General features: G+C 46.4%; 1 protein-coding gene across 13 annotated transcripts in view; it reads right to left on the reverse strand.

The window, feature by feature from the left end:
* Positions 1-13868: 13868 nt before the first annotated feature.
* Positions 13869-26287, reverse strand: part of ppip5k2 (diphosphoinositol pentakisphosphate kinase 2) — a 225135-nt gene continuing 212716 nt past the window's right edge. For 12 of the 13 annotated variants that reach the window (XM_038805177.1, XM_038805176.1, XM_038805167.1 and 9 more), the window contains 3 exons: positions 24242-24382; positions 16655-16765; positions 13869-15674 (listed from right to left, as the gene is read on the reverse strand). In XM_038805177.1, coding sequence (XP_038661105.1) covers positions 15559-15674; positions 16655-16765; positions 24242-24382 — 368 coding nt within the window. In that variant the 3' untranslated portion in view covers positions 13869-15558. Of the gene's footprint in view, positions 15732-16654; positions 16766-24241; positions 24383-26287 lie in introns of all 13 variants that reach the window. The other variant, XM_038805168.1, reaches the window with a different exon arrangement.

Below are 26287 nucleotides of genomic sequence, written 5' to 3' on the forward strand. Positions count from 1 at the left end.
CAGACAGAACCGAAACCAATAGCCATTTACATACTAATGAGCGATCTCCAGAAACAATCAGAAACATTGAAACAATCGGGACCAAGACAGACTCCCCGGCGCCAGTGGGACCTTGGACAAAGGCAGGCCAACGAACACCTAGGGCCCGCCCAATGATCAGGGAACAACTCCAGTATTGGAGAAAATCGATGAGAACGATTGGGGCCTGGTCCAATTAATTGGGACCAAGTCCGGGGTCCGCCCAAAAGGGCGCAAAACCCCTGGGACCTATAAGATAGCGTCCCCACGTTCAGTTCGCTCTCAAAGAACTCTTGACCGTGACTCTCAGTGAGGAGAGACCTGCCTAGCAGCTGCACCAACCAAGTAAGTCTCAAGGCAACGCACGCTACGAGATAGACGCTCCTAGCTACTATTCCGTACCAGTTTGAAGCCAGCAGAATCAGAACCGGACAAAGGCCATTGTTCCTCTGACCTGGTGGGCCATTCGAAGCTAAGTATAGGCTTTTAGTAGCAGTGAAAGTTTAGTAAGTAGAGTTTATGCATGAGTAGTGATTGACTGTGTGTATAACAAATGTGTATTGGACTTCCGGTTGCGGTGATGCGGAGCTAAGCCGCACGTTCGGTAGCTCCCGCTTTTTCTGGTCTTTTGGGCTCTTTTAAGGGCCTGTAGCGGTGCTGGTTGGACTTTTCCCCGTGTGGGAACACTCTTTCTACGATTCTCCACTGGTGGATGGACTGGACTAGGAGCGGAGCGGTCAAAAAATCGGCTTCGGAGCAGAGAAAGGTGCGAGGCAGAAGAAGCAAGGTGGCGGCGGGCGGGGAAGCAGCAGTAGCGTGGCAGCAGTGGGCGCGAGAGCAGCAGGAGCTTCTTCAGCGCTCCTTTAAGGAGCTGAAGGCAGAGATTCTGGAGCCGTTTAAGGCCTCCCTGGACAAGCTCATGGCGACCCAAACGGCTCAGGGTGCGGAGATCCAAGAGCTTCGGCAAAAGGCCTCGGAGAGCGAAGACGAACTCCTGGTCCTGGCAGTGAAGGTGGAGTCGCACGAGGCGCTCCACAAGAAGTGGTCAGCGAGGATGGAGGAGATGGAGAACCAGGCGTGTCGGAAGAACCTGCGGAACCTGGGCCTCCCAGAGGGGCTGGAAGGTTCGGATTTGGGGGCCTATGTGGCCATGATGCTGAACACGCTAATGGGTGAGAGGTTGTTCCAGGGGCTTTGGAGCTGGAGGGCGCCCATCGGGTGCTGCTGAGGAAACCCAGGCCAAACGAGCCGCCTCGGGCGGTGCTGGTCCATTTCCACCGCTTCGTCGACCATGAGTGTGTGCTGCGTTGGGCGAAGGAGAGGAGTAGCAAGTGGGAGAATGCGGAGGTCAGGATATCTGGAGTGCGGAGGTGGCGAAGAGAAGGGCTGCCTTTAACCGGGCGAAGGCAGTGCGTCACAAGAAGGGGGTCAAGTTTGGCCTGTTACAGCCGGCATGCCTGTGGGTCACGTATAAAGATCGCCAGCTATATTTTGACTCCCCGGAGGAAGCCTGGACTTTTGTTCAGGCAGAGAAGCTGGACTTTAACTGAGGACTGAGGAATGCTGTATAGAGCCCGGAGGTTCTGTCCTCCTGGGTATCCTTTCGCTTTATCGGTTCTATTGGATGATTTGTTTTTGCTGTTCTGCATTTTTTCCTGCTTGTTTGGGACTGTTATGTTTATTTGGGTGTTCTGTCATGTTTGGGGTCTGTATTTTGTTCACTGGTTGAGAGTTTGGGTGGTTCGCGGTCCTGTTGGGTCATGTGCCCATCTTTTCCCGCGTTTTGGGTCGGGGCTTGGGCTGGAAGCGCGGGCTTTTTTCCCGCGCTAGAGGAGCGGTGGGCGGGGCTGCCACTGGAGAGGTGGTTGTGTTGCACTGGGGGGTGGCGGGAGCAGCCGTGGTCAGGAGTCGGCTGACTTACGGAAGTACAGTGGAAGGGGTTACGCAGCTGGGGGGGGGGGGGGGGGGGGGGGTACCAGGTTGCTGCTGGAATGGCCAAGGCAGAGCTGGAGCATGTAGAGGGGGTCGGGATGGGGGTCTGTCGCCATGGGGAACGGGCTGAGTGGGAGGCGCGGGCACGTGGCGGATTGCGGAAGGGTGATGGCTAGTCGATGGGGGAGGGGGGCAGGCGGTCCCCTGATCCGGCTGATGACCTGGAATGTGAGGGGACTGAATGGGCCGGTCAAACGGGCCTGAGTGTTTCGCACCTGAAGGCGGATGTGGCCATGTTTCAGGAGACGCACCTGAAGGTGGCAGATCAGGTTAGATTGAGGAAGAGATGGGTGAGCCAAGTGTTTCATTCGGGGCTGGATGCAAAAAATCGGGGGGGTGGCGATCCTGGCGGGGAAGAGGGTGTCGTTTGAGGCGTCGAATGTGGTGGCAGACAGTGGCGGGAGGTATGTGATGGTGAGTGGCAAGTTGCAAGGGGAGCGGGTGGTGCTGGTTAATGTATACGCCCCGAATTGGGACGATGCGGGTTTCATGCGGTGCATGTTGGGCCGGATTCCAGATTTGGAGGCGGGGGTCTGATAATGGGGGGGGGGGGGGGATGGGAATTTCAACACGGTGCTGGATCCGCCACTGGATCGATCCAGTTCCAGGACGGGTAGGAGGCCTGCGGCGGCTAAGGTGTTGAGGGGGTTTATGGACCAGATGGGAGGGGAGGATCCATGGAGGTTTGCGAGGTCGAGGGCCAGGGAATTTTCATACTTCTCCCATGTGCATCAGGCCTATTCCCGGATCGACTTCTTCGTTATGAGTAGGGCGCTGATTGCTAGGGTGGAGGATGCTGAGTATTCGGCGATAGCGATCTCCGACCATGCCCTGCACTGGGTGGACCTCGAGCTGGGGGAGGAGAGAGACCAGCGCCCACTTTGGCGCTGGGAGGTGGGGCTGCTGGCGGATGAGGAGGTGGGCGGGCGGGTTCGAGGATGTATTATTTTTTTTTTATAAATGTTTTTTTATTGAGTTTTCATATTTTATATATGACAAATTACAAGTTATTAGAGAGAGAGAGAAAAAAAAAGGAAAACACAAAAATTTTTTACATGAATATTTACAGGTAAGCATCTTCATAATAATAATTGTGGCCGCCCCCTTTAGCCAGCATACATATTTTACATTCCCCAATATGGCCGAGGCACATGTTTATAGGCATTTATTTAGTTTGGTTTTGGGCCTTGGCTTGCCATCAAACCCCCATACCGAGCCCGTAGCCCCCCCCCCCCCCCCCCCCCCCCCCCCTCCCCCCGGCTACCTTCCCCCGATTCCCGCCCATTTTCCCCTGGTTCTTGGCCACCCGACTATTCTTCCTCATGTACGTTGGCCACAAACAGGTCCCGGAACAGTTGCATGAATGGCTCCCACGTTCTGTGGAAGCCGTCGTCCGACCCTCGGATGGCGAATTTGATTTTCTCCATTTGGAGAGATTCCGAGAGGTCGGACAGCCAGTCTGCAGCTCTGGGTGGTGCTGCTGACCGCCAGCCAAACAGGATTCTACGGCGGGCAATCAGGGAGGCAAAGGCAAGGGCGTCCGCCCTCCTCCCCAGGAATAGATCTGGCTGGTCTGAAACCCCGAAGACCGCCACTATCGGGCATGGCTCCACCCTCACCCCCACCACTTTGGACATAGCCTCGAAGAAGGCTGTCCAGTACTCCACAAGTCTGGGGCAAGACCAGAACATGTGGGCGTGGTTGGCCGGGCCTCTCTGGCACCGCTCACATTTGTCCTCCACCTCCGGGAAGAACCTACTCATACGGTTTCTCGTTAAGTGGGCTCTATGTACCACTTTTAGTTGCGTCAGGCTGAGCCTTGCGCACGTGGAGGTGGAGTTGACCCTATGCAGTGCTTCGCTCCAGAGTCCCCACCCTATCTCCATCCCCAGGTCGTCCTCCCATTTCCTTCTTGTTGCGTCCAGTACGGTGTCGTCCCTGTCTACCAGTCGGTCATACATGTCACTACAGTTCCCTTTCTCGAGGATACTTGCGTCCAGTAGGTCTTCCAATAGTGTCTGTCGTGGCGGTTGTGGGTATGTCCTTGTCTCCTTTCGTAGGAAGTTTTTGAGCTGCAGGTACCGTAGCTCGTTCCCCCCAGCTAGCTGAAATTTCTCTGTCAGTTCGTCCAGTGTTGCGATCCTGTCGTCCGTGTATAGGTCCCTGACTGTCAGTGTCACCCCGTCCTGCCTCCACCTTTTGAAGGTGGCGTCGGTCAGTGCTGGTTTGAACCTATGGTTGTTGCAGATGGGAGCCTTGTCCGACATTTTGTACAGGCCAAATTGCTGCCGCAGTTGGTTCCAGGATTGGAGGGTGGCTGTCACCACTGGGCTGGTGGAGTGTTTTTTGGGTGGGGATGGGAGTGCTGCCGTGGCGAGGGCCCGGAGGGAGGTTCCCATGCAGGAGGCCTCCTCCGCACGCACCCACTCGGCTTCTGGCTCCTGGATCCATCCCCTTACTCGCTCGGCTGTTGCCGCCCAGTGGTAGAGTTGTAGATTCGGGAGGGCTAGCCCCCCCCGGATTTTGTTTTTTGTATGACCTTCTTTGGGATCCTAGCATTTTTACCCCCCCATACGAACGCCATGATATGTTTGTCCAGCGCTTTGAAAAAGGCCTTGGGGATGTAGATCGGAATGGATCTAAACAGGAAAAGGAACCTGGGCAGTACGTTCATTTTGATCGTCTGGACTCTCCCCGCGGGGGAGAGCGGGAGTGTGTTCCATCTTTGCAGGTCCTTTTTAACTTCCTCCGTCAGGCTGGTGAGGTTCCATTTGTGGACCCCTTTCCAGTCATGGGCTATTTGGGTCCCCAGGTAGCGGAATTTATTTCGGGCTTGTTTGAACGGCAGGCCCTTTAGCGCTGCCCCCCCCCCCCCCCCTTGCGGGTGTACTGGGAAGATCTCACTTTTGCTCATGTTGAGTTTGTAGCCCGAGAAGGCTCCAAACTCTTTCAGGAGCGCTATGATTCCGTCCATGCTGCTTTGTGGGTCCGAGATATAGAGGAGCAGATCATCCGCATAGAGTGAGACTCTGTGCTCTCTACCTCCCCTTCGGATCCCCCTCCAATTTTTTGCTGCCCTGAGCGCGATTGCTAGCGGTTCGATTGCTAGTGCGAACAGCAGCGGGGACAGTGGGCATCCTTGTCTGGTGCCCCTGTGCAGCTGGAAGTATTGGGAGTTGGTATTGTTGGTCTGTACACTCGCCATGGGAGCGTTGTATAGGAGCTTTACCCAAGCGGTGAACCCTGTTCCAAGCCCGAACCGCTCCAGTACCTCTATGAGGTATTTCCATTCGACTCTGTCAAAGGCCTTTTCTGCGTCCAGGGAGACGATCACCTCTTGTGTTCTCTCCCCGGAGGGGGTCATTATCACGTTCAGCAGGCGCCTGATGTTCGCGGTAAGCTGTCTACCTTTGACGAAGCCCGTCTGGTCCTCTGTGACCACCTCAGGTACACAGTCTTCTAGCCTTTTGGCTAGGATTTTGGGTTCGAGGATGTATTGAGGTACCTGGAGGCCAATGACAATGGGGAGGTCCGAGTGGGGATGGTCTGGGAGGCGCTGAAGGTGGTGGTTAGGGGGGAGTTTATCTCCATTCGAGCCCACAGGGAGAGAAGGGAGCAGAGAGAAAGGGAGAGATTGGCGAGGGTGGACAGGAGATACGCGGAGGCCCCGGAGGAGGGATTGTTGAGGGAGCGGCACAGCCTCAGGGCTGAGTTCGACTTGTTGACCACCAGAAAAGCGGAAGTTCAGTGGAGGAAGGCACAGGGAGCTGTGTATGAATATGAGGAGAAGGCGAGCAGGATGCTGGCACATCAGCTACGTAAGCGGGATGCGGCTAGGGAGATTGGTGGAGTTAAGGATCGGGGAGGAAATGTGGTGCGAAGTGGGGTAGACATTAATGGGGTCTTCAGGGACTTTTATGAGAAACTGTATCGGTCCGAACCACCGGCGGAGGAGGGGGGGATGGGGCGTTTTTTGGACAGGCTGAGATTCCCGAGGGTGGAGGAGGGACAGGTGGAGGGACTGGGGGCGCCGGTTGAGCTGGTCAAAGGGATACGGAGCATGCAGTCGGGGAAGGCGCCGGGGCTGGATGGATTCCCGGCGGAATTTTACAAGAAGTATGCAGACCTGCTGAGTCCCCTGTTGGTTAGGACTTTTAACGAGGCGGGGGGGGGGGGGGGGGGGGGCCTTACCCCGACGATGTCTCGGGCGCGGATCTCCCTGATTCTTAAGCGGGACAAGGATCCCCTGCAGTGTGGGTCATACAGGCCTATCTCACTTTTGAATGTGGACGCCAAGCTGTTGGCAAAGATCTTGGCCGTGGGGATAGAAGACTGTGTGCCGCAGGTTATCCACGAAGATCAAACGGGGTTTGTGAAGGGGAGGCAGCTGAACACCAACACAAGGAGGCTCTTGAACGTTATAATGATGCCGGCGGTAGAAGGGGAGGCGGAGATTGTGGTGGCGCTGGACGCGGAGGCCTTTGATAGGGTTGAGTGGGGGTACTTGTGGGAGGTGTTGGAAAGGTTCGGGTTTGGGGAGGGGTTTGTTAGTTCGTTGAGGCTGTTGTATGAGGCCCCGATAGCGAGCGTGGCCACGAATAGGAGGAGGTCGGAGTTTTTTCAGCTATTCCTCGGGGCGAGGCAGGGGTGTCCCTTGTCCCCTCTGCTCTTTGCGCTGGCAATTGAACCTCTGGCTATGGCGCTGAGGGAGTCGGGAAGTTGGAGAGGGCTGGTCCGGGGTGGGGAGGAGCACCGAGTGTCGCTCTATGCGGGCGACCTATTGTTGTATGTGGCGGACCCGGTGGGGGGAATGCCGGAGGTGATGGGGATTCTCTGGGAATTTCTCAGGATACAAGCTCAACTTGGGGAAGAGCGAGCTGTTTGTGGTGCACCCAGGGGATCAGGAGGGGGGAAATCGGCAGGCTTCCACTGAAAAGGGCAGAGAGGAGCTTCAGGTACTTGGGGGTTCACGTGGCCAGGAGTTGGGAGACCTTGCATAAGCTTAATCTCACGAGGTTGGTGGAGCAAATGGAGGAGGAGTTTAAGAGGTGGGACATGTTGCCGCTGTCTCTGGCGGGTAGGGTACAGTCAGTCAAAATGACGGTGCTCCCGAGGTTTCTGTTCCTGTTCCAGTGCCTCCCCATCCTTATCCCGAAGGCCTTTTTCAGGCGGGTTAACAAGAGCATTACGGGGTTTGTGTGGGCACACGGGACCCCGAGGGTGAGAAGGGTGTTCTTGGAGCGGGGCAGGGACAGGGGGGGGGGGGGGGGGGGGGGGCTGGCGCTGCCCAACCTCTGTGGGTACTACTGGGCTGCCAATGCAGCGATGGTGCGTAAATGGGTGATGGAGGGGGCAGCATGGAAGAGGATGGAGATGGTGTCCTGTGTGGGCACGAGCCGAGAGGCGCTGGTAACGGCGCCGCTGCCGCTCCCTCCAACGAAGTATACCACGAGCCCGGTGGTGGCGGCTACCATCAAAATTTGGGGGCAATGGAGACGGCACAGGGGGGAGGTGGGGGCCTCAATACGGGGCAACCACCAGTTTGTTCCGGGGAGAATTGATGGCGGGTTCCTGAGTTGGCACAGGGCAGGTATCAGGAGGTTGAGGGACCCGTTTGTAGACCGGAAGTTTGCGAGCCTGGGTGCGCTGGAGGGGAAGTTGGGGCTGAGCGCCTTCAGGTGCATGCAGGTAAGGGCGTTTGTCAGGCGGCAGAGTTTCCTCTGCTGCCGCCGCGTGGTATCCAGGACAGGGTGCTCTCGGGGGCGTGGGTTGGCGAGGGGAGGGTCTCGGCAGCGTACCAGGTGATGCAGGAGATGGAGGGGGCCTCGGTCGAGGAGCTGAAGGGTAAATGCGAGGAGGAACTGGGTGAGGAGGGGACGTGGGCGGACGCCCTGGGGAGGGTGAGCTCTTCCTCTTCTTGTGCGAGGCTTGGCCTCATACAGTTTAAGGTGCTGCATAGGACTCACATGACGGGGACAAGGATGAGTCGGTTCTTCGGGAGTGAGGACAGGAGTATCAGGTGCTCAGGGAGCCCAGCAAATCATGTCCATATGTTCTGGGCATGCCCAGCACTGGGGGAATTTTGGAAGGGCGTAGCAAGGACGGTGTCGAGGGTGGTAGGATCCCGGGTCAGTCCGGGCTGGGGGCTCGCAATTTTTGGTGTTGCAGTGGAGCCGGGAGTGCAGGAGGTGAAAGAGGCCTGTGTTCTGGCCTTTGCGTCCCTTGTAGCCCGACGGAGGATTCTTCTTCAGTGGAAGGATGCGAGACCCCCAAGCGTGGAGGCCTGGGTCAACGATATGGCATGGTTTCTTAAATTAGAGAAGGTGAAATTTGCCCTAAGTTGATCAGTGCAGGGGTTTTTCAGGAGGTGGCAGCCATTTCTGGATTTCCTGGCAGAACGATAGGAAAAGGGCAACAGCAGCAGGCCGGGGGGGGGGGGGGGTGTGTTTCGCTGTTTTGGACCGGAGGGACAGGCATAGTGGTTCTATGCTAATGGTGGGCGCTGATTTATTTCTTTCTCTACGTATACACGGGGGGGGTCGAAGGGGCGGGCGCATGTTTTGTGCGTATGGCGGGTGTTAAGTTACCTCTTCCGTTGTGTATGCGCGGGGGGTACTGTTTTTTTCTTTTTTCTGTTCTTTGTAATAAAAAGTTTACTTTTTGTTGTTATTTTATGAAAATCTTGAATAAAAATTATTTAAAAAAAATAAAATAAATGTGTATCGATTTCAAACTTACTAACTGGTGTATTGAGTTATTGATCAGCACTTGGCCTTGAACCTCGTGGTGGTATCAGAAATATACCTGGTGACTCTAGAGCAAAGGTTATTAAAACAGAGCAATTAAAGAGAAAGCATAACGAGCAACAATGTAAATTGGAGTCACCCATTATTGCTATATTACCCCCATATTTTATGCAACATTAATTTCCTGGTTTATAATATGTCCAATGTTACCACTACAGTTTGGTGGTCTATAATAAATCGCACCAAATTTTGCTGTCCTTTACTGGTTCATAGAATTTCATAGAATTTACAGTGCAGAAGGAGGCCATTCGGCCCATTGAGTCTGCACCGGCTCTTAGAAAGAGCACCCTACCCAAGGTCAACACCTCTCCCCATCCCAATAACCCCACCCAACACTAAGGGCAATTTTGGACACAAAGGGCAATTTTTTTTATCATGGCCAATCCACCTAACCTGCACATCTTTGGACTGTGGGAGGAAACCGGAGCACCCGGAGGAAATCCACACACACACGGGGAGGATGTGCAGACTCCGCACAGACAGTGACCCGAGCCGGAATCGAACCTGGGACCCTGGAGCTGTGAAGCCATTGTGCTATCCACCGTTCTTTGTTTCACTCAAACCGATGCTACATCTTGATCTCCTCTTCACTAATGTACTGATCTCATCCCTTATTAACACTGCTACTCCATGTCCTTTACCCTTTTGACAATCCTTTCCAAATGATAAATACCCTTGAATATTCAGTTCCCAGTCTCAGTCACCCTGTAATCAAATCTCTGCAATGGCAATTAAATATTATCCATTTAACACTAATGATTAGCACAATTGCTTCACAGCTCCAGGGTCCTTGGTTCGATTCCCAGCTTGGGTCACTGTCTGTGTGGAGTCTGCACGTTCTCCCCGTGTGCGCGTGGGTTTCCTCCGGGTGCTCCGGTTTCCTCCCACAGTCCAAAGATGTGCAGGTTAGGTGGATTGGCTATGCTAAATTGCCTTTAGTGTTGGGTGGGGTTACTGGGTTATGGGGATAGGGTCGAGGTGTGGGCTTGGGCAGGGTGCTCTTTCCAAGAGCCGGTGAAGACTCGATGGGCCGAGTGGCCTCCTTCTGCACTGTAAATTCTATGATTCTATCATTGTGAATGTTGTCTGTATTCAGATAGTGCCGTCTTTTGTACTTTTAACATAATCGCGCATTCTGATCCGATTTTATGTTTGCCTTCGCTTCATCTGCTTTCTAGTTTTACTCATTACTTTTCTGCTGCCTGATACCAGTTTTGTTTCCCTCCAATCTGAACTCCCACTCAGGTTTCCTACGCTCTGCAAATATTGTTTAAACCTTCCCCAACAGCACAAGAGAATCTCCCTGCAAGGCTGTTAGTCTTTGTCCTGCTAAGGTGCAATCCATCCATCTTGTACAGGTCTCACCTACACCAGATCAGGACCCAACATCTCAAATCTGATGTCCTCACTCCTACACCAATTCTCCAGCCACGTGTTCAATTGCTCAACCCTCCTATTCCTATGCTCACTGGCACTAGTAATGGTGAAATGACTGCTTTTGAGGTCCTGCTTTAAATTTTTTTCTTAACTCCCTAAAATCTGCATTCAGGACCACGTCTCTCTTCCTGTCTATGTAGTTGGTACTAATGGTGACCACGTCCTCTGGCTATTCATTCTCCCTAGAAGAATGTCCCGCAGCTACGGTGTGACGTCCTTGACCCTGATGCCAGCAAAGCAACAAACCATCCTGGAGTTATGTCCATAGCCGCAGAAACACCGGTCTGTTCCCCAACTTACAAAACCATCACCTTCACCTGTACCTAAATGGAAGTGGGTAAGCAAGATCATCTCCAAGGACTCCTGCACTACCTCCTGGTTCTTAAATTGTTTGGTGATCACCCATTCAGTCTCTGCCTGCATGCTCCTAACCTGCTGTGTGACCCCCTTCATAAACATGATATCCATAGTTCTCCGTCTTGCGGATAGACTACAATACCTCCAGCCATTGCTCAAGTTCAGAAAACTAGAGCTCAAGTTCCTGCAGCTGGTGACATTTCCTGCACATGTTTTTGTCCAGGACACATGACACATTCGGGATTTCCCACATGCCACTCAGCTAAACTGCCCTGCCATACTGTTTCTTATTGTTTCTGAAGTTGAATAGGAGGAATAACTTACCAGATACTCACCAATCAGTTTCTTCCCTTGTACCGAAGCAAGAACCAGAGGCTGGAAAAGGTAGAAAAAGGATACCTTCTTTTCCTTACTCGCCACACTCTCAGCTGCTCACTCCAAGTCTGGCTATAATCTGGGAAACATTACTAAAAAGGACAGCAGACAGGCAATGGCAGGCATTCAAGGAACAAATAGGTGAACTCTAAAGGTTGTTTATTCCAATTTGGCGCAAGAGTAGAAAGGGAACAGTGGCCAAACCATTGCTTACGAGGGAAATTGGGGATAGTATTAGCTTCAAAGAAGAAGCATACAAATTAGTTAGTAAAAGCAATAGACCCGAGGATTGGGAACGGATTAAAATTCAGCGAAGGCAGACCAAGAGATTGATTAAGAAGGGGAAAATACAATTTGAAAGTAAACTAGCAGGGAACATTAAAACTGACTGCAAAAGTTTCTATAGGCATGTAAGAAAAAGATTGATAAAAACCGTAGTTAGAAACGGGGGAATTCATAACAGGGAACAAAGAAATAGCTGAGGAAATAAATTCATACTTTGCTTCTGTCTTCACAAAGGAAGACATGAATAATGCACCGGAAGTTCTGAGAAACACAAGTTTTAGTGAGGTGCTGAAGGAAATATAATATTAGTAAAGAAATGATTTGGGGAAAATTAATGGGATTGAAGAACAAATCTCGAGGGCCCGATAATCTACATCCCAGAGTATTTCAGGAAGTGGCCCTAGAAATATAGATCCATTGGTGGTAATTTTCCAAAATTCTCTGGTCTCTGGAATGATTCCTACAGATTAGAGGCTAGCGAATATAACCCCACTATTCAAAAAGGGAGGTCGAGAGGGTATTGAACTTGAGGATCAGCCATGATCACAATGAATGGTGAAGCAGGCTCGAAGGGCCGAATGGCCTCCTCCCGCTTCTATGTTGTATGCAAGTCGCACCCTGTTGTCCTCTTCTTGCATCACCTGCTTGTACCATTATCCACAGCCAGATCGAGAAGTGCCTCCTTCCTTGTTGCAGTATAACCATATTGAAAACAGCTAGAAACATTCTAAAAATTGTCCCCCTAGTTGCAACACAATATTTTGGATAATCAAAAGTTAGATTGAACCAAAAAAGCAAAAGCCTCTTTCATAGACCCTTTTAATTTTGCATTTTGCTCCAATTTTTTCTACATCTTTTCCTTTTCACGAAGGAAATGTTTATATATTTCTCATAAGGTACGGTTTCTTTCTTGTATCTCAATTCTGATTGAATATCATTGAAATTCCATTTTGCAAAAATACAATGTCAACATTCAAATATGATGTGGAGATGCCGGCGTTGGACTGGGGTGAGCACAGTAAGAAGTCTTACAACACCAGGTTAAAGTCCAACATGTTTGTTTCAAACACTAGCTTTCGGAGCACTGCTCCTTCCTCAGGCGAATCATTCACCTGAGGAAGGAGCAATGCTCCGAAAGCTAGTGTTTGAAACAAACCTGTTGGACTTTAACCTGGTGTTTTAAGACTTACAACATTCAAATAGATCAGTAGCATCCCACGCAGCTCCACCTATTCAACAAAAACTAGCAAGTTTTTAAAAAGCAATGAAAATTAAAATTGCAGCAAAGACAGGATGAAAAGCAAAACACTTGAATACAACATTTGCATCACAGTTCACAACAAATGCATTTTGGCATCCTTCAATTTGTTCAGCCAGGAATTTCTGGGTGAAGTAGTTTCTCCGAATACTTACCTGAATGATTTTTAATCACTTAAGATTTAGATTTAGGGATCAGCCTTGTGGCCTTTCTCTGTACAAGTCGCTGATACCCAATATTTCCTTGTGCCTCAGTGAGCAAACTAAAACACAGCACAGCATGGAATCTGAGCAGTGCATGTTTGAAGCCCTCATAATTTCACTTCCCTGATTTGACAAGGGTGGAGCATCCCATTTTATGTGGTGACTGGTACATTGCTACATTCCTCACACTGTAATCTCTCAACTTCTGGATGGAGTGACCAAATAAAGAGTGTCTTCTTTTTTTAAAAAAAGGTTCTATCTATAATAACCAGAACACTAGTGCCATCTCTTGTAGTCATGTAGACAATAATTTTGCACCATTTTGGAATGGTGGTTTGAAGCAGATCCTACTTGAGATTTTTGTCTTAATTACTTCTGTTACTGCCTTTTAAAAATGCATTATTGTGGAGTTGGTAGGGTGGTTTTAGTCCACATCCTCTATCAGTTGTTATATTGTCATATATAAAATAATTCTCAATAGGATAACTCAATAGTGATCACTATTTGAGCAACATATATTGATAGGGTAATAATTTTATACCCCATGGGCGGTACGATGGTGCAGTGGTTAGCACTGCTGCCTATTGCGCTGAGGACCCAGGTTCGATCACGGCCCCGGGTCACTGTCTGTGTGGAGTTTGCACATTCGCCCTATGTCTGCGTGGGTTTCACCCCCACAGCCTAAAGATGTGCAGGGTAGGTGAATTGGCCACACTAAATTGTCCCTGAATTGGAAAATAAATGGGATACTCCAAATTAATTTTTAAATGATTTAGATTAAACTGTACATCTCAAACTGTACATCTCATAGTTGAATAAAAGAAAAAAAACATCTATTTGTACTAAAATGTCACTGTGGTGGCTATTCACAAAATATTGCACCTTGGTTGAAAATTATTTAGCTTATTTCCACTATAGCAGAACTTCCTTCAACTAATGAAGTAGAAAGGTTGAGGCAAACCATCGAGGAAATCTTGCAAATGTTCCTTTTAACAGTAACAATGTTCTGTATAAATAGTTACAGTAAAACAATGCTGGATGTAAACACAGTTATATTTTAAAGACAAAGTTCAGTATATACTCATTTATTTGGCAAACTTGGCACAAATAATGCAACGACCAATTTACAAGACAAAGTTCAGTATATACTCATTTATTTGGCAAACTTGGCACAAATAATGCAACAACCAATTTACAAGAACAAAAAATTTGTTGTTCAAAACATGTCAAATTATTACATTTTGAAATTGTGGTTAAACTTAGTTGGAAAAATATGTACTTGGGTAACAGCTCATATACTCATTTTAAATAGTTATAAATCAAATGGCATTGTTCAATGCTCCACTGAATGTTGTTAACCTTAAAAGCAACAGATCTCTCATAAGACATGCCATTCCATTTTAACTGGAGAATAATTCATAACAGGACACAAAGTCAAATCACGTATGTAAACAATAAAAAAAATACTGCACAATATATACAGATACATAATCCCCTTTACAAAACATATCTGTAATCCATTTCATATAAAAACATATATAGACTAGATTCAAATTTTATTTGCAGCTAAATCTGTGACATGACAAACTCCAATAAACTTACGTAAAACTGTGAAGCACTATATTTTCATGTTAAGCAATGTTTTAAATATGAGTCAAAAACAGGGTTATATTTATTGATAACTTGTATTCTTCAGAATAAAAATACTTGTGTCAGCTTAAATGCCCTTTACAAAATAGTGTTTATCAAGTACCACTGCTCAAAATTGCACATTTTTCCAATGTGAACCTACATCCAAAACACACAAAGAAAAAATCTTGTTAGTCAATTTCAGGTTGAAATCACAGTAACAATGTGAATTGGAGTCTGGACATACACATGCACCTAAAACATTGGTTGTGACTAGTGTAATCAAAAACACTTTGCAAACAATTTCTTTAAAGAGAGTGGTGTCTATCAATTTTACTTAATATATCCAGGCATTGTGTCAACAAATATAATTTTTATTGTATAGCATGAAATGTAAATAGCTCACTCACATATTCAATTTTTTAAGTCAGTCACACACACAAATCCACTTACTCAGAAAAGCCAAATTTGAAAACCTACATGAGGTATTGTAGCACACAAGACCAGTTATGTTAACCTGTAATATCGATGTTACAATTAGGCGTTCAGAATGGGAAAAAAACTGGAATATAAATAAATGGAACCAAAAACAATAATTAGATTTTCATCACAATTTGCATGAATTTCCCTACATTTTAACAAGTGGAAATGTTATAAGGAATAAAACAACTCATGAAGGGTGCAAAGAATGGATGACAAATAGTTTTTGACACATACTCGGTGTTAAAAAGTGAGTGAATAAAAATGTGCAACTTCATTGATAAAACACAATGTCACATGTTCCATTAAACATATTCACATTATAACTTAATAAAGATGAGTATATAAAGGGACTTCAAATCCAAACTGCATATTTGGATTGCAGTTTTTTCTGAATGCAATTTCACTGCACAGGAAACGGTCTATTGTAGTTTTAGCTCTTAGAAAATGCTACTCGGGTGGATAAAATTAAAAAATCTAGCACTACATTAACCTCAGTCACTGTGTACTAAAATCCAAAGAATGATGCAATACCTACCATCAACTTTTTAACATTAACTCATCATGTGATTTGTCTTGGCACAAACAAATGTTTAAGGGATAGTATTTTTGTCTTTTTTACTTAAGTATTTGCACACATTAAGGCTCATGTTTTCATTTGTTTTGATGTAGTACAAATTGGTCTGGGCCAGCTTACTTCAAGACAGTTTTGCATTCATCAGCTTTGGTCATCTTTAGCTTTAACGGAGCTGTCACTTAGCTTGATGTAAGGTATATTTTCCATTGATGAAGATGTCCCTGCGATAGACACATTACTGGAAGATCCACAACTGGCTGCATGGCAAAAGAGGAAATTCACCTTTAAGCGAATTCACCTTTAAGTTAATTCACCTAAAAGGCAATATTATTTTTTATTGCAAGAATAAATGGCATGCACTTATGGACACATAGCAAATTTATATCAATTTAAATAACTAAATCTGTTTGCAAGATAGCATACCGAACAAGTGAGTTTTGCTAAAAAGTTAAGTGAATATGGGGACCTAAAAACACAGCATCCACTATCTATTAATCAAATGTGTTTGCTCATTGGACATTAAAATTTTTAGCAGGCCAATGAAATATCTCATTTGTATTTGTATCCCAAAGAGTACTTTATTTTCCAATCAGTTAACTCTACATAAGGAAAGCCAAAAGTAAGGAGATAAATCAAATTCAACAAAATATATAAAAGGAGCCAGCACATATCAAAATGAGGAATCTAATGCAGCTAAAAACATAAGGAATAAGCTAATAGAAGAACATTTGTAAGACATTAAAACAATTTAGCTTAGCAGCTGCACTACTACATCATTTAACTCCTAATAAGGAAATCAGAACAAAACTTTTGATCTCAAGAATTGAGCTCAACTGTATTAGGGGGCCGGTTTTGCAATTGTCAGCAGAGTCCAAGGACAACTCATTCAGACTACTCTCCTGCAAGTCTTGCGCATAATACAAATGGAACTGATGCCATCTATAATGATGGTTGCGGAAAAAAAGGGATTTTAGAAAAATATTTTTATCTTCAGTCAGATTTTCAAATGTTTCTTCTTAAAATGTTCTACCTGCTCAGTCGCCATATAATTAACTGCCCCCTAAAGGAAATACTTTCAACAATTGAAACTCCACAATATAACATGATAATCTAAGTAACATAACAAGACCAATTTGGTCTATTCACCAGTGAAAGGATTTTTAAAAATCACAATATTTAAAGAAATATAATAGCTCCAACAAAGCAATGTTTGCATATGCAATATTAGTTTACTTACAGAATGCAGATCTGTTATTGTCTTGATCTGATGGCTGAGGTGTTGGAAGTATCTTTCTGGGAGTGTATGTATTTAAAATTCGTCTTCCCAGAGATAAAATATTCCCAGAAGCTAGCATGAAAATAAAGTATTATCATCAACTTTGCATTTGACCTTCCCACCCTCAAAGCTTCTACAATATTTTAGTTTGCACAATATTTCACCAAAGTTTTAAGCATATACTTTGTTTGGTTCTGAGATACGAGTGCTGCTGTCATGCTCAGTACTTATTTCCCCTTCAAAATTGCCGTTGCAAAGCTGCCTTTATGACCACTGCAGTACAGCTGGTATAGGTGCACGCACAGTGCTGTTCTGGAAGGTAGTTCCAGTTGTTGACCCAGATGGATGGAAGAAAAGAAGCCATTAGCTCCAGGTTAGGATGGTGTGCGACTTGGGAGGGGAATTTGGAAATAGTGGTGTTCCCATGTACCTGTTGCTCATCCTTCTAGGTGGAAGAGGTGTTGTCAAACAAGTTTTAGCAAGTTGATGCAGTGCATCTTGTAGATGGCATACACAGCTATCACTATGTGCCATTGGTGGGGAGAGTGAATGTTAAGGTGGTGAAGAGGTTGCTGATCAAGTGAGCTGTCCTGACTTAGATGGTGTTGAGCTTAATGAGCGTAGTTGAAGCTGCACTCCTACAGACAAGTTGAGTATTCCTTCACACTCTTGACCTGTGCCTTGTAGATGGTGGACAGACTTTGGGGAGTTAGATGAGTTATTCCCTGTGGAATTCCCAGCTGCTGATCTGCTCCAGTAGCCACAGTATTTATATTGCTAGTCCAGTTCAGTTTCTGGTCAATGGTAATCTCCAGGATGTTGATGGTGGGATCTCAGCAATGGTAATGTCACTGAACACCAAGGAGGGCTTTGGATTCTCTCTAGTTGGAGATGGTCATTGCCTGGCACTGGTATGGTGCAAATATTACTTTCCATGCACCAGCCCATGCCTAAATGTTGTCCGGATCTTGTTGCATGCAGGCATGGACAGCTCCAGTATCCAAGGACTTGCAAATTGAACAGGTACTGAACACTAGGCCATCCCTATGCCAGAGGGAAGATCGTTGGTAAAGTAACTGAATATGTTGGAGCCAGGAAACAACCCAGAGAAACTCCTACAGCGATATCCTGAGACAGATGATTGAATGAAATGAAAATTGCTTATTGTCACAAGTAGGCTTCAAATGAAGTTACTGTGAAAAGCCCTTAGTCGCCACATTCCGGCGCCTGTTCGGGAGGCTGGTACGGGAATTGAACCGGCGCTGCTGGCCTGCCTTGGTCTGCTTTAAAAGCCAGTTATTTAGCCCTGTGCTAAACTAGCTCCAACAACCGACAACCACAATCATTTTCATCTGTGCTCACTATGACTCCACAAGCAGAGAGTTTTTCCCAATTCTCACTGACTTAATTTGCTAACCCTCCATGATTCCACATTTAGTCAAGTGCTACCTTGATGACAAGAGCAGTCACACTCACTTCACCTCTGGAACTTAACTCTGTTTGGACCAAAACTGGAAATGAGATCAGAAGCGGAGTAGACCTGGTGGAATCCAAACCAAGCATCGGTGAGCAGGTTGCTACTGAGTATGTTTTGTGGACAGCACATACTTGAGAATGTTCAACGTTGTCAGGTAGATGTCTGCGTTGCATTTGCACCGGAACATAGTGGTTCGGAGTGTGATTATTTCTGGAGCAAAAGTCTTCAATACTACAACCGGGATATTCTCAGTGCCCATAACTTTTGCTGTATCCAATAACTCAGTAGTTTATTCAAGAGAATAAAATAGGCTGAAAAAACTACATCTGCAATGTTGGGAATTCAGGTGGAGGCCAAATTGGATCATCTACTTGACATTTCTGTCTGGCGTCAATTGCAAATGTTATGTGCAGGGCTCTAGCCATATTGCAGATGGGGATAATTGTAGAGCCGCCTCCTCCTCCTGTTCATTATTTAAATGCTCAGCACCCTTCATGACTGGTTGTGGCAGGGCTTTGGTGCTTTAAACATATTTGGTGATTATGGAATAATTTTGCTTCGACTATTGCAAGTTGCTTTTGTTGATTAGCATATGCAGACTTGCATTGCAGTTTCAGCAGATTGAGATTGCATTTCTATGCCTCATGCTGCCTCTGGCATGCTTTCCCAAACTCCTTATTGAACCAGGGTTGATCCCCTGATTTGGTGATAATGGGTTTATGCCGTTAAGATATTGTTGTTGGTACAATACTGCTGCTGCTGATGGTCCATAACACTTATGAACACCCAGTTTTGAGCAGCAAGATCTATTCTATATCTATTCTATTTAGTACACAGCTCGTGCCACACAACACAATGAAGGGTATCCTCAGTGTGAAGACAGGATTTTGTCTCCACAAGGGCTGTGCTATAGTCACTCCTACTGATACCAATATGGTCAGATTCAAGTGTGATAGAAGATTGTGAGAACAAAGTCAAGTAAGTTTTTCTCCTCTTGTTGATTCACTACTTATAGCAGGCTCAGATACATCCTTCAAGCCGTGCCAAATTCAGTCAGTTGTGGTATTTCTGAGCCTCTTGGCGACGAGGACTGAAGTTCCTTACCTTGAGTATATTTTGTGCCTTTAGTACCCTTTATGGTGTTGAACATGCAAGAGTACAAATTAATTTACTAAGGCAGGTGGCAATCAGTTGGAGGTTTTCTTATCCAGGTTTGACCTGACAGCATGAAACTTCATAGGTTGGCATTCATTGTTTTGAATTCCCAGTGCCACTCTCTCGCAATTATATGTCCTTTTGGTGGGACAGGACACACCCAGTCATTGTGATGGAGAAGATTGGACAGTGGTTGTAAGGTGTGATTCACTGAGTATGACCGTGTCAGGTTGTTGTGAGACTAGTTTGTGGGACAAGTCCCCAGGTGTTACTGACGAGGATTTTGCAAGTTCAATTGGACGTGGTGTACCTTTGTCATTTCTGGTGTGTAGATCATTGCACACACCAGGAACATTCAGTTTTATTCATTCTGATTTTTCTGCATTGGTTTGATACAACTGAGTGGCTTGATAGGCTATTTCAGAGAGTGGTTCAAAGTCACTGAGTTGAAGCTATGTGTAGGTCAGACTGGGGAAGGATGAAAGATTTCCTTCCCTAAAAGGACATTCATCAACCAGATGAGTATGGACACCAATCCGGTAGTTTCATGGTCACCGTTATTGAGATTCTCTACATCATCTTTGACAGAGGATAAACGTATTTCAAATTATTATGTCATCAAAAATGAAGTGGGCAGGTGTTCAGCAGACATGGTGTCAGCAAGTGGCTTAGGCACAAATGAATCTAATGAAACCTGATGGCTGTTCTAATGCTCTCATCGCCTGGTAAATTGGGAATGCCAATACAAAGTTATATCTTGACTGGTTTACAAATCGTGGTTGTCTGTTATTGTTCAGAGATTTATAGGGGTCAATTTTAAACCTTCTTTTGGCATTTCTTATAAATCAACTTTTCTATAACAATACATTTCTAAATTACTGGGCTGCAGGTTTACAAAAAAACATAAGTCAAAGTATTCGTGTATCTTGGCAGAACCCCAACCATTCGGATTTAAGTGCAGTAAGAAGTCTTACAACACCAGGTAAAAGTCCAACAGGTTTGTTTTGAATCACGAGCTGTCTATATATATATAAATATATATATGTTTCTGGAACCCGCCTCTTCATTCACCTGAGGAAGGAGCAGTGAAACAAACCTGTTGGACTTTAACCTGGTGTTATAAGACTTCTTACTGTGCTCACCCCAGTCCAATGCACATCTCCACATCATTCTGATTTAAAGCATTTATGCAGCAGGTTCTCTCCATCTATTGTTATTGTCCAAATTCACCACAGGTTATTACCTAATGAATATATTCTACCCCATCAATCTGATTGTAGGATAACTTCATTTGGAAAAAAACTCTTTTCCCAAGAATCTAGGAAGTTGAATGCTACCCTTTGGGGGTTTGATAATTTTGCTCAATTTTCTATATTATGCCAGGGTGAAATAAAGTACTGCAAAAGTAGGTGATTGCATCCTGATACAGACAGCTAGACACATCACAATCACACAATTGTTACACCACCAAAATAGGGCATTTGGCCCATCATTTTTGCACTGGCTCTTCAAAGGAGTAATCTATCTAATGCCACCACCCATCCTCTTTCTTTCTTTTCAGATAACAATTGAATTCCTTCTTGAATGCCTTAATTGAACTTACCTCCAAGTACTGCTAAGGCAGAACATTCCAGATCTTAACTACTAGATGCATGATGTGGCCATTGCTTCTTTTGCTATTTACCTTAAATTTGTGTCCTCCTATTTTTGATCCTTCCACCAATGGCAATAGTTTTCTCCATCGATTGTGTTGCAGATCATTCATGATGTTGAACACATCCATCAAATCTCCTTTCAGCCTTCTCTTTTCCAAGGAAAAAAGCCCAACTTCTCCAATTTATGTAACTAGAAGATCCTCATACCTTAAGTGGCACTGGTGGCCCTTCCCTGGAATCAAGCACCCTTGATTGCAAATCCTGCCCACCATGAGCTGCTGGCTAATCGGAGGCTGGCAGTTCATTTTCTCACAAACATCACCAGGGAATGACAGCCATCGGAGGTCCAGGATCAAGGAGTAACCAAGGTCAGAGGTAACTCATGGGGGAGGCGGGGGAGGCGGGGGAGGGGGGGGGGGCACCATGGGAGAGGGAGGTGGTGTCAGCAACAAGGGCAGGGAGATGGTTCTCAGCAGACGTTCCCATCAGGCACTGAGTGCCTTTGAACAAGGGAAACTTACAGGAGACACCACAAGCAGCCTGCACATGTTTGCTCATTGTGCTCACTGTGGTAACAGACCAGCCCACCATTGAGTTAACACTAGCAGTGGTGCGATGAAGAGATTTCTGCTCTCTCTTCCCTCAGTATCCTTGGATCCATCCTATTCGATCCTTGTACTGTACCAACTTTAGGCACAGATGTCGGTCTCCACTACCATCTCCTTATCAATGTTAAACCATTCTCTGGTGTTTAAATAACTCCTCTTTCACCATGACTTGCTCAGCATCTTGTTCCTGCTATGTGTAAATCCCCCCATTGATCCCGAATTAGTCCCGTTCCTTTTATCATTTAATGCCTATAGAAGACTTTTAGGTTCCCTTTTGTATTAGTTGCTAGTCTCTTTTCATGCTTTCTCCTGGCTTCTCTTCCTCTCTGAACCATCTCTATTCAGCATGATTCTTGGTTATATTGTCAACCTGGCCCCTGTCATATGCACACGTTTTTTCCTTCTGCATCTTTATCTGTCTCTTCTGTTATCCAGGAAGCTCTGGAATGGTTTGCCCTTCCTATTCACCGAGTGGGAATTTACCTTGTCCGTGCCAGAATTTCTCTTCTCAAATGGTAGCCTATTGTTCAGTCACCGTTTTGCCCCTCAATCTTTGATTCCAATTCGATTCTGGCCCAGATCCATTCTCACCCCATTGAAGTTGGCTTGCCCCCACTTAATTATTCTTATTCTGGATTGTCCCTGTTCTATAACCAACCTAAACCTTATGATATAATGATCATTATCTCCTAAATGTTTCTCTAATGATACTTAGGAATCTAAGTTATTCCCAAGAACCAGTACTAGCAATTCAACTTTTCTTATTGGACTGGGAATGGGCAGCACGATAGCATAGTGATTAGCACAATTGCTTCACAGCTCCAGGGTCCCAGGTTCGATTCCAGGATTGGGTCACTGTTTGTGCGGAGTCTGCATGTTCTCCCCGTGTGTGCGTGGGTTTCCTCCGTGTGCTCCAGTTTCCTCCCACATGCCAAAGATGTGCAGGTTAGGTGGATTGGCCATGATAAATTGCCACTTGTGTCCAAAATTGCCATTAGTGTTGGGTGGGGTTACTGGGTTATGGGGATAGGGTGGAGGTGTGCGGGTAGGGTGCTCTTTCCAAGAGTCGGTTCAGACTCGATGGGCCGAATGTTCTCTTAAATTATATGAAAATGTGTTGCTATAAAAGGTTTTCCTGAACACAGTCTCAGAACTGCTTTCACCCTTTACACTGCCATCCCAGTTTATATTCAGATAATTACAAATTCTCGTTATAACTACTCAATAATTCTTGCACCTCTTTGTAATTACCTTGCACATTTGTTTCTCCACATCGCTCCCACTAGTTGCTGGCCAATAGACTACACCAAGCAATGCAATTGCACTTCTTTGTTCCTTTGCTCTGGCTAAATATATTCAATTCAATCCTCGACACCTGTGGGACATCCTCGCTCTCCAGCACGGCATTGTTCTAGTTAATCAATACTGCTAACCCTTTGCCTTTCCTTCCTTTTCTGAACGCCTGCTATCCAAGAATATTTAATACCTAGGCCTGCCCTTGTTTGAGTCAGGTCTCTGTTACAGCCACAAAATCATATTCCCATATGGCGATCTACACTGGTAAGTCACCAATCTCATTTACCACACTCTACACATTAACACACAGTAACCCCAACTAGGGGCGGGATTCTCCCGTACCTAGTGCGGCGGGGGGGGGGGGGTCCTGGTGGGACGGAGTGGCGTGAACCACTCTGGCGTCGGCCCCCCCCAAAGGTGCGGAATCCTCCGCACCTTCAGGGCCTAAGCCGGTGCCGGAGTGGTTTGCACCCCGCCGGCTGGCATGGAAGGCCTTTGGCGCCACGGCAGCCAGGGCCGAAGGGACTCCGCCAGCTGATGCGGGTCCGCGCATGTGCAGGAGCGTCAGCGGCTGCTGACGTCATCCTCACGCATGCGCGGGGGGGGGGGGGATGGGTTCACCTACGGATCGGCCATCGCGGAGTCGGACACGGCCGACGCGTAGGAAAAGAGTGCCCCCACAGCACAGGCCCGCCCATGGATCGGTGGGCCCCGATCGCGGGCCAGGCCACCGTGGGGGCACCCCCGGGCAAGATCCCCCCCCCCCCCCCCCCGGACCCCACCCGCGCCGCCAGGTCCTACCGGTAAGGGACCTAATTTACGCCAGCGGGACTGGCAAAGAACCAGCAGGACTTCGGCCCATCGCGGGCCAGAGAATCGCGGGGGGGGGGGGGGGGGGGGGGGGGAGCTGCTGTGGGCGGTCGCCGACCGGCGTAATTCCCGCCGGATAATTCGGCGGCCGGGATTCACGCTGCCACCCGCCGAATCTCCAACCTGGCAGGGGGTCGGAGAATCCCGGCCTAGGACTTTATTACTTTCCCCCCCATACTCCGTATCTACCTAACTTATTAGATAGGGGCAGACTTAGAGGAAATATTATGGAACTATTCCCTTCTCCAGCACAGCCTGGTATTTTAACTTTTCCACTTTATTACATATTATAGAAGGTGCCCCACCCCCCTGGAAATTTAGATTAAACTCTTCCCAACCACAGAAGTGAACCTCCCCGAGAAGACATTTCCAGAAAGGGAATGGGCTGAGTGAGTGGGGAGCTGCTGGATACTTCGGGTCAATCACGTTTCCATTGCTCTGACGATAATGCAAATTAACATACCAAAGTATTAATTAGTAGTCTCACCTGAGGATGACGGAAGAGCCTCATAAAGGGCACTGTTTTCAGGAATTGACGTCAGAAATTCATCCACTTGCTTCAGAGAAAGTGAATTATGAAGGGTTTCAAGGGGACAAATAGAAGGCACCATCGAATAAAGCTCAAATCCTGTAAAGAAACACTTCAGACGTAACAATGGAAGTGTAATTCATTTTAAAATTTGTATATAATGTACACGCATGCAAAGGTGCACACAAAAGACTTTAGGCATAATAGGATACATCATCGGAAAATAGGTTATACAGGTCCCAGGTCTCCCATCAAGTACCAAGACCATGCAAAACTATTAGGCTTTGTATTCTGATCTATTTGATTTCTCTTGCTGTTATTATTTGAAACAAGGGGCATGATAATGGCTCCACAGTTATCCTTCACGTTAACACTATTTTCTACAGCTGCATTTCAATCAATAGATCTTTTAATTATTTAACCAGTGCAGAACATTTAAATTTACACATGCTTTTCCATCTGATAGAAAAATAGAACATGAAGTCAGTTACCTACAATTCTCATTCTCAATTTCCAAGGTAAACTAAAACCAGGTGGGAAATCTGTTTCTTTCCCCGAGTTATCTTTACAGCTTTTTGCAAAATTGAAAATGAACAGTATAATTTTTAATTTTCATAACTAGTTAAAAGATAGTGTATGATTATATTCAACAACATTTTAAATGAGTGGACAGTGCTACAAAACAAATGCTTACTCATCTAATATATTGAAATCACAAAAGCTACAGCACAAAACAGGCCATTCTGCCCATTATTCCACTGTTTATACTGCACACAAAAAATACAAAACAATGCATCTTTCAGAATGGAAAATTAGTCTTTTGACATTGGTAAGAACTGTGCATCGAGAAAGATATGCACACAGAGAGTGGAATGTCAACTTGGGAAACAAATGATCCTCCTTATAGCTCGAAAGAAGGGACCCATCACATACCTTTGGAATTAACCAAAGAGCCTGATGGACAAATCATTTAAGTGGAAACAAAATGTTACCACAGTCCCAGAGGATTATAGGCAGCTCTCCCTTTGAGGGGGAGAGCTTACTGGTGTGATTTAGCCCGAGGGTCACCACACCTCAGGGAGGGATGGTTGAGAATAAACTCAACCAGTGCGAGAATGTAAGCCATGCTGTTGTCACAAACTAGCCGCCCAGCCAACTGACAAAATAACCACTCTCTTCACAAACAGTACATTGCAGTTTCAGTGTTCGCTGCCTAAAGGATGCACAGCAGCAACTCACCATGGCTTCTTCCAGCACCTTCAAACCCTCAACCTCCACTATTAAGAAAGATCAGGATGGATTGCGCATGGAAATACCATTGCTTTAAGGTTCCCCTCTAAGTCATACAGAATTTCTGACTTGACACATGTTTTATCAGCATGATTAGCCAAATTAAAAAGCAGAACCAAAAAGGTAATAATCTTTAGATTACTACCTAAGCCACAAGCTATTTGGCATCCCGTCAATAAGATTAAGGAGGTAAATGTGTGGCTCAGTGATTGGTGTGGGAGAAATGGTTTCAAATTCATGGGACATTGGCATCAGTACTGGGGAAGACCGGACCTGTTCCGAATGGACAGTCTTCATCTGAATCATGCTGGACCAGAGTCCTGGTGAATCACATAACTAGGACTGTCGATAGGGCTTTAAACTAAATAGTGTGTGTGTGTGTGTGTGTGTGTGAGTGTGTGTGTGTGTGTGGGGGGGGGGAGGAGAAGAGAAAGTCGTTCAGTATATGGAGAATTAGAAAATCAAAATTAAAGGTGAAGGTAGAATTGCAGGTTAATAACGAGGACTTCAAAACTAGTTAGAGGAGCTGAGGGCTCAGTATAAGTTCGTAAAGTTTCCAGAGCACGTAATAGAACGGAGTAAAGGTGGCAGGAATCTAACTTTAGGCAGTGCAAAATAAGTGACGAATATGAGCAGGGAGGTCGTCAATGCAGGACTGAGGGTGTTAAACGCAGCAGATGGGATAAGGTAACGAGCTTGTTGTGCATATCAAAA

Source organism: Scyliorhinus canicula, chromosome 8 (genome assembly GCF_902713615.1).
Source record: "Scyliorhinus canicula chromosome 8, sScyCan1.1, whole genome shotgun sequence".
In the NCBI taxonomy this organism is placed as follows: Eukaryota; Metazoa; Chordata; class Chondrichthyes; order Carcharhiniformes; family Scyliorhinidae; genus Scyliorhinus; species Scyliorhinus canicula.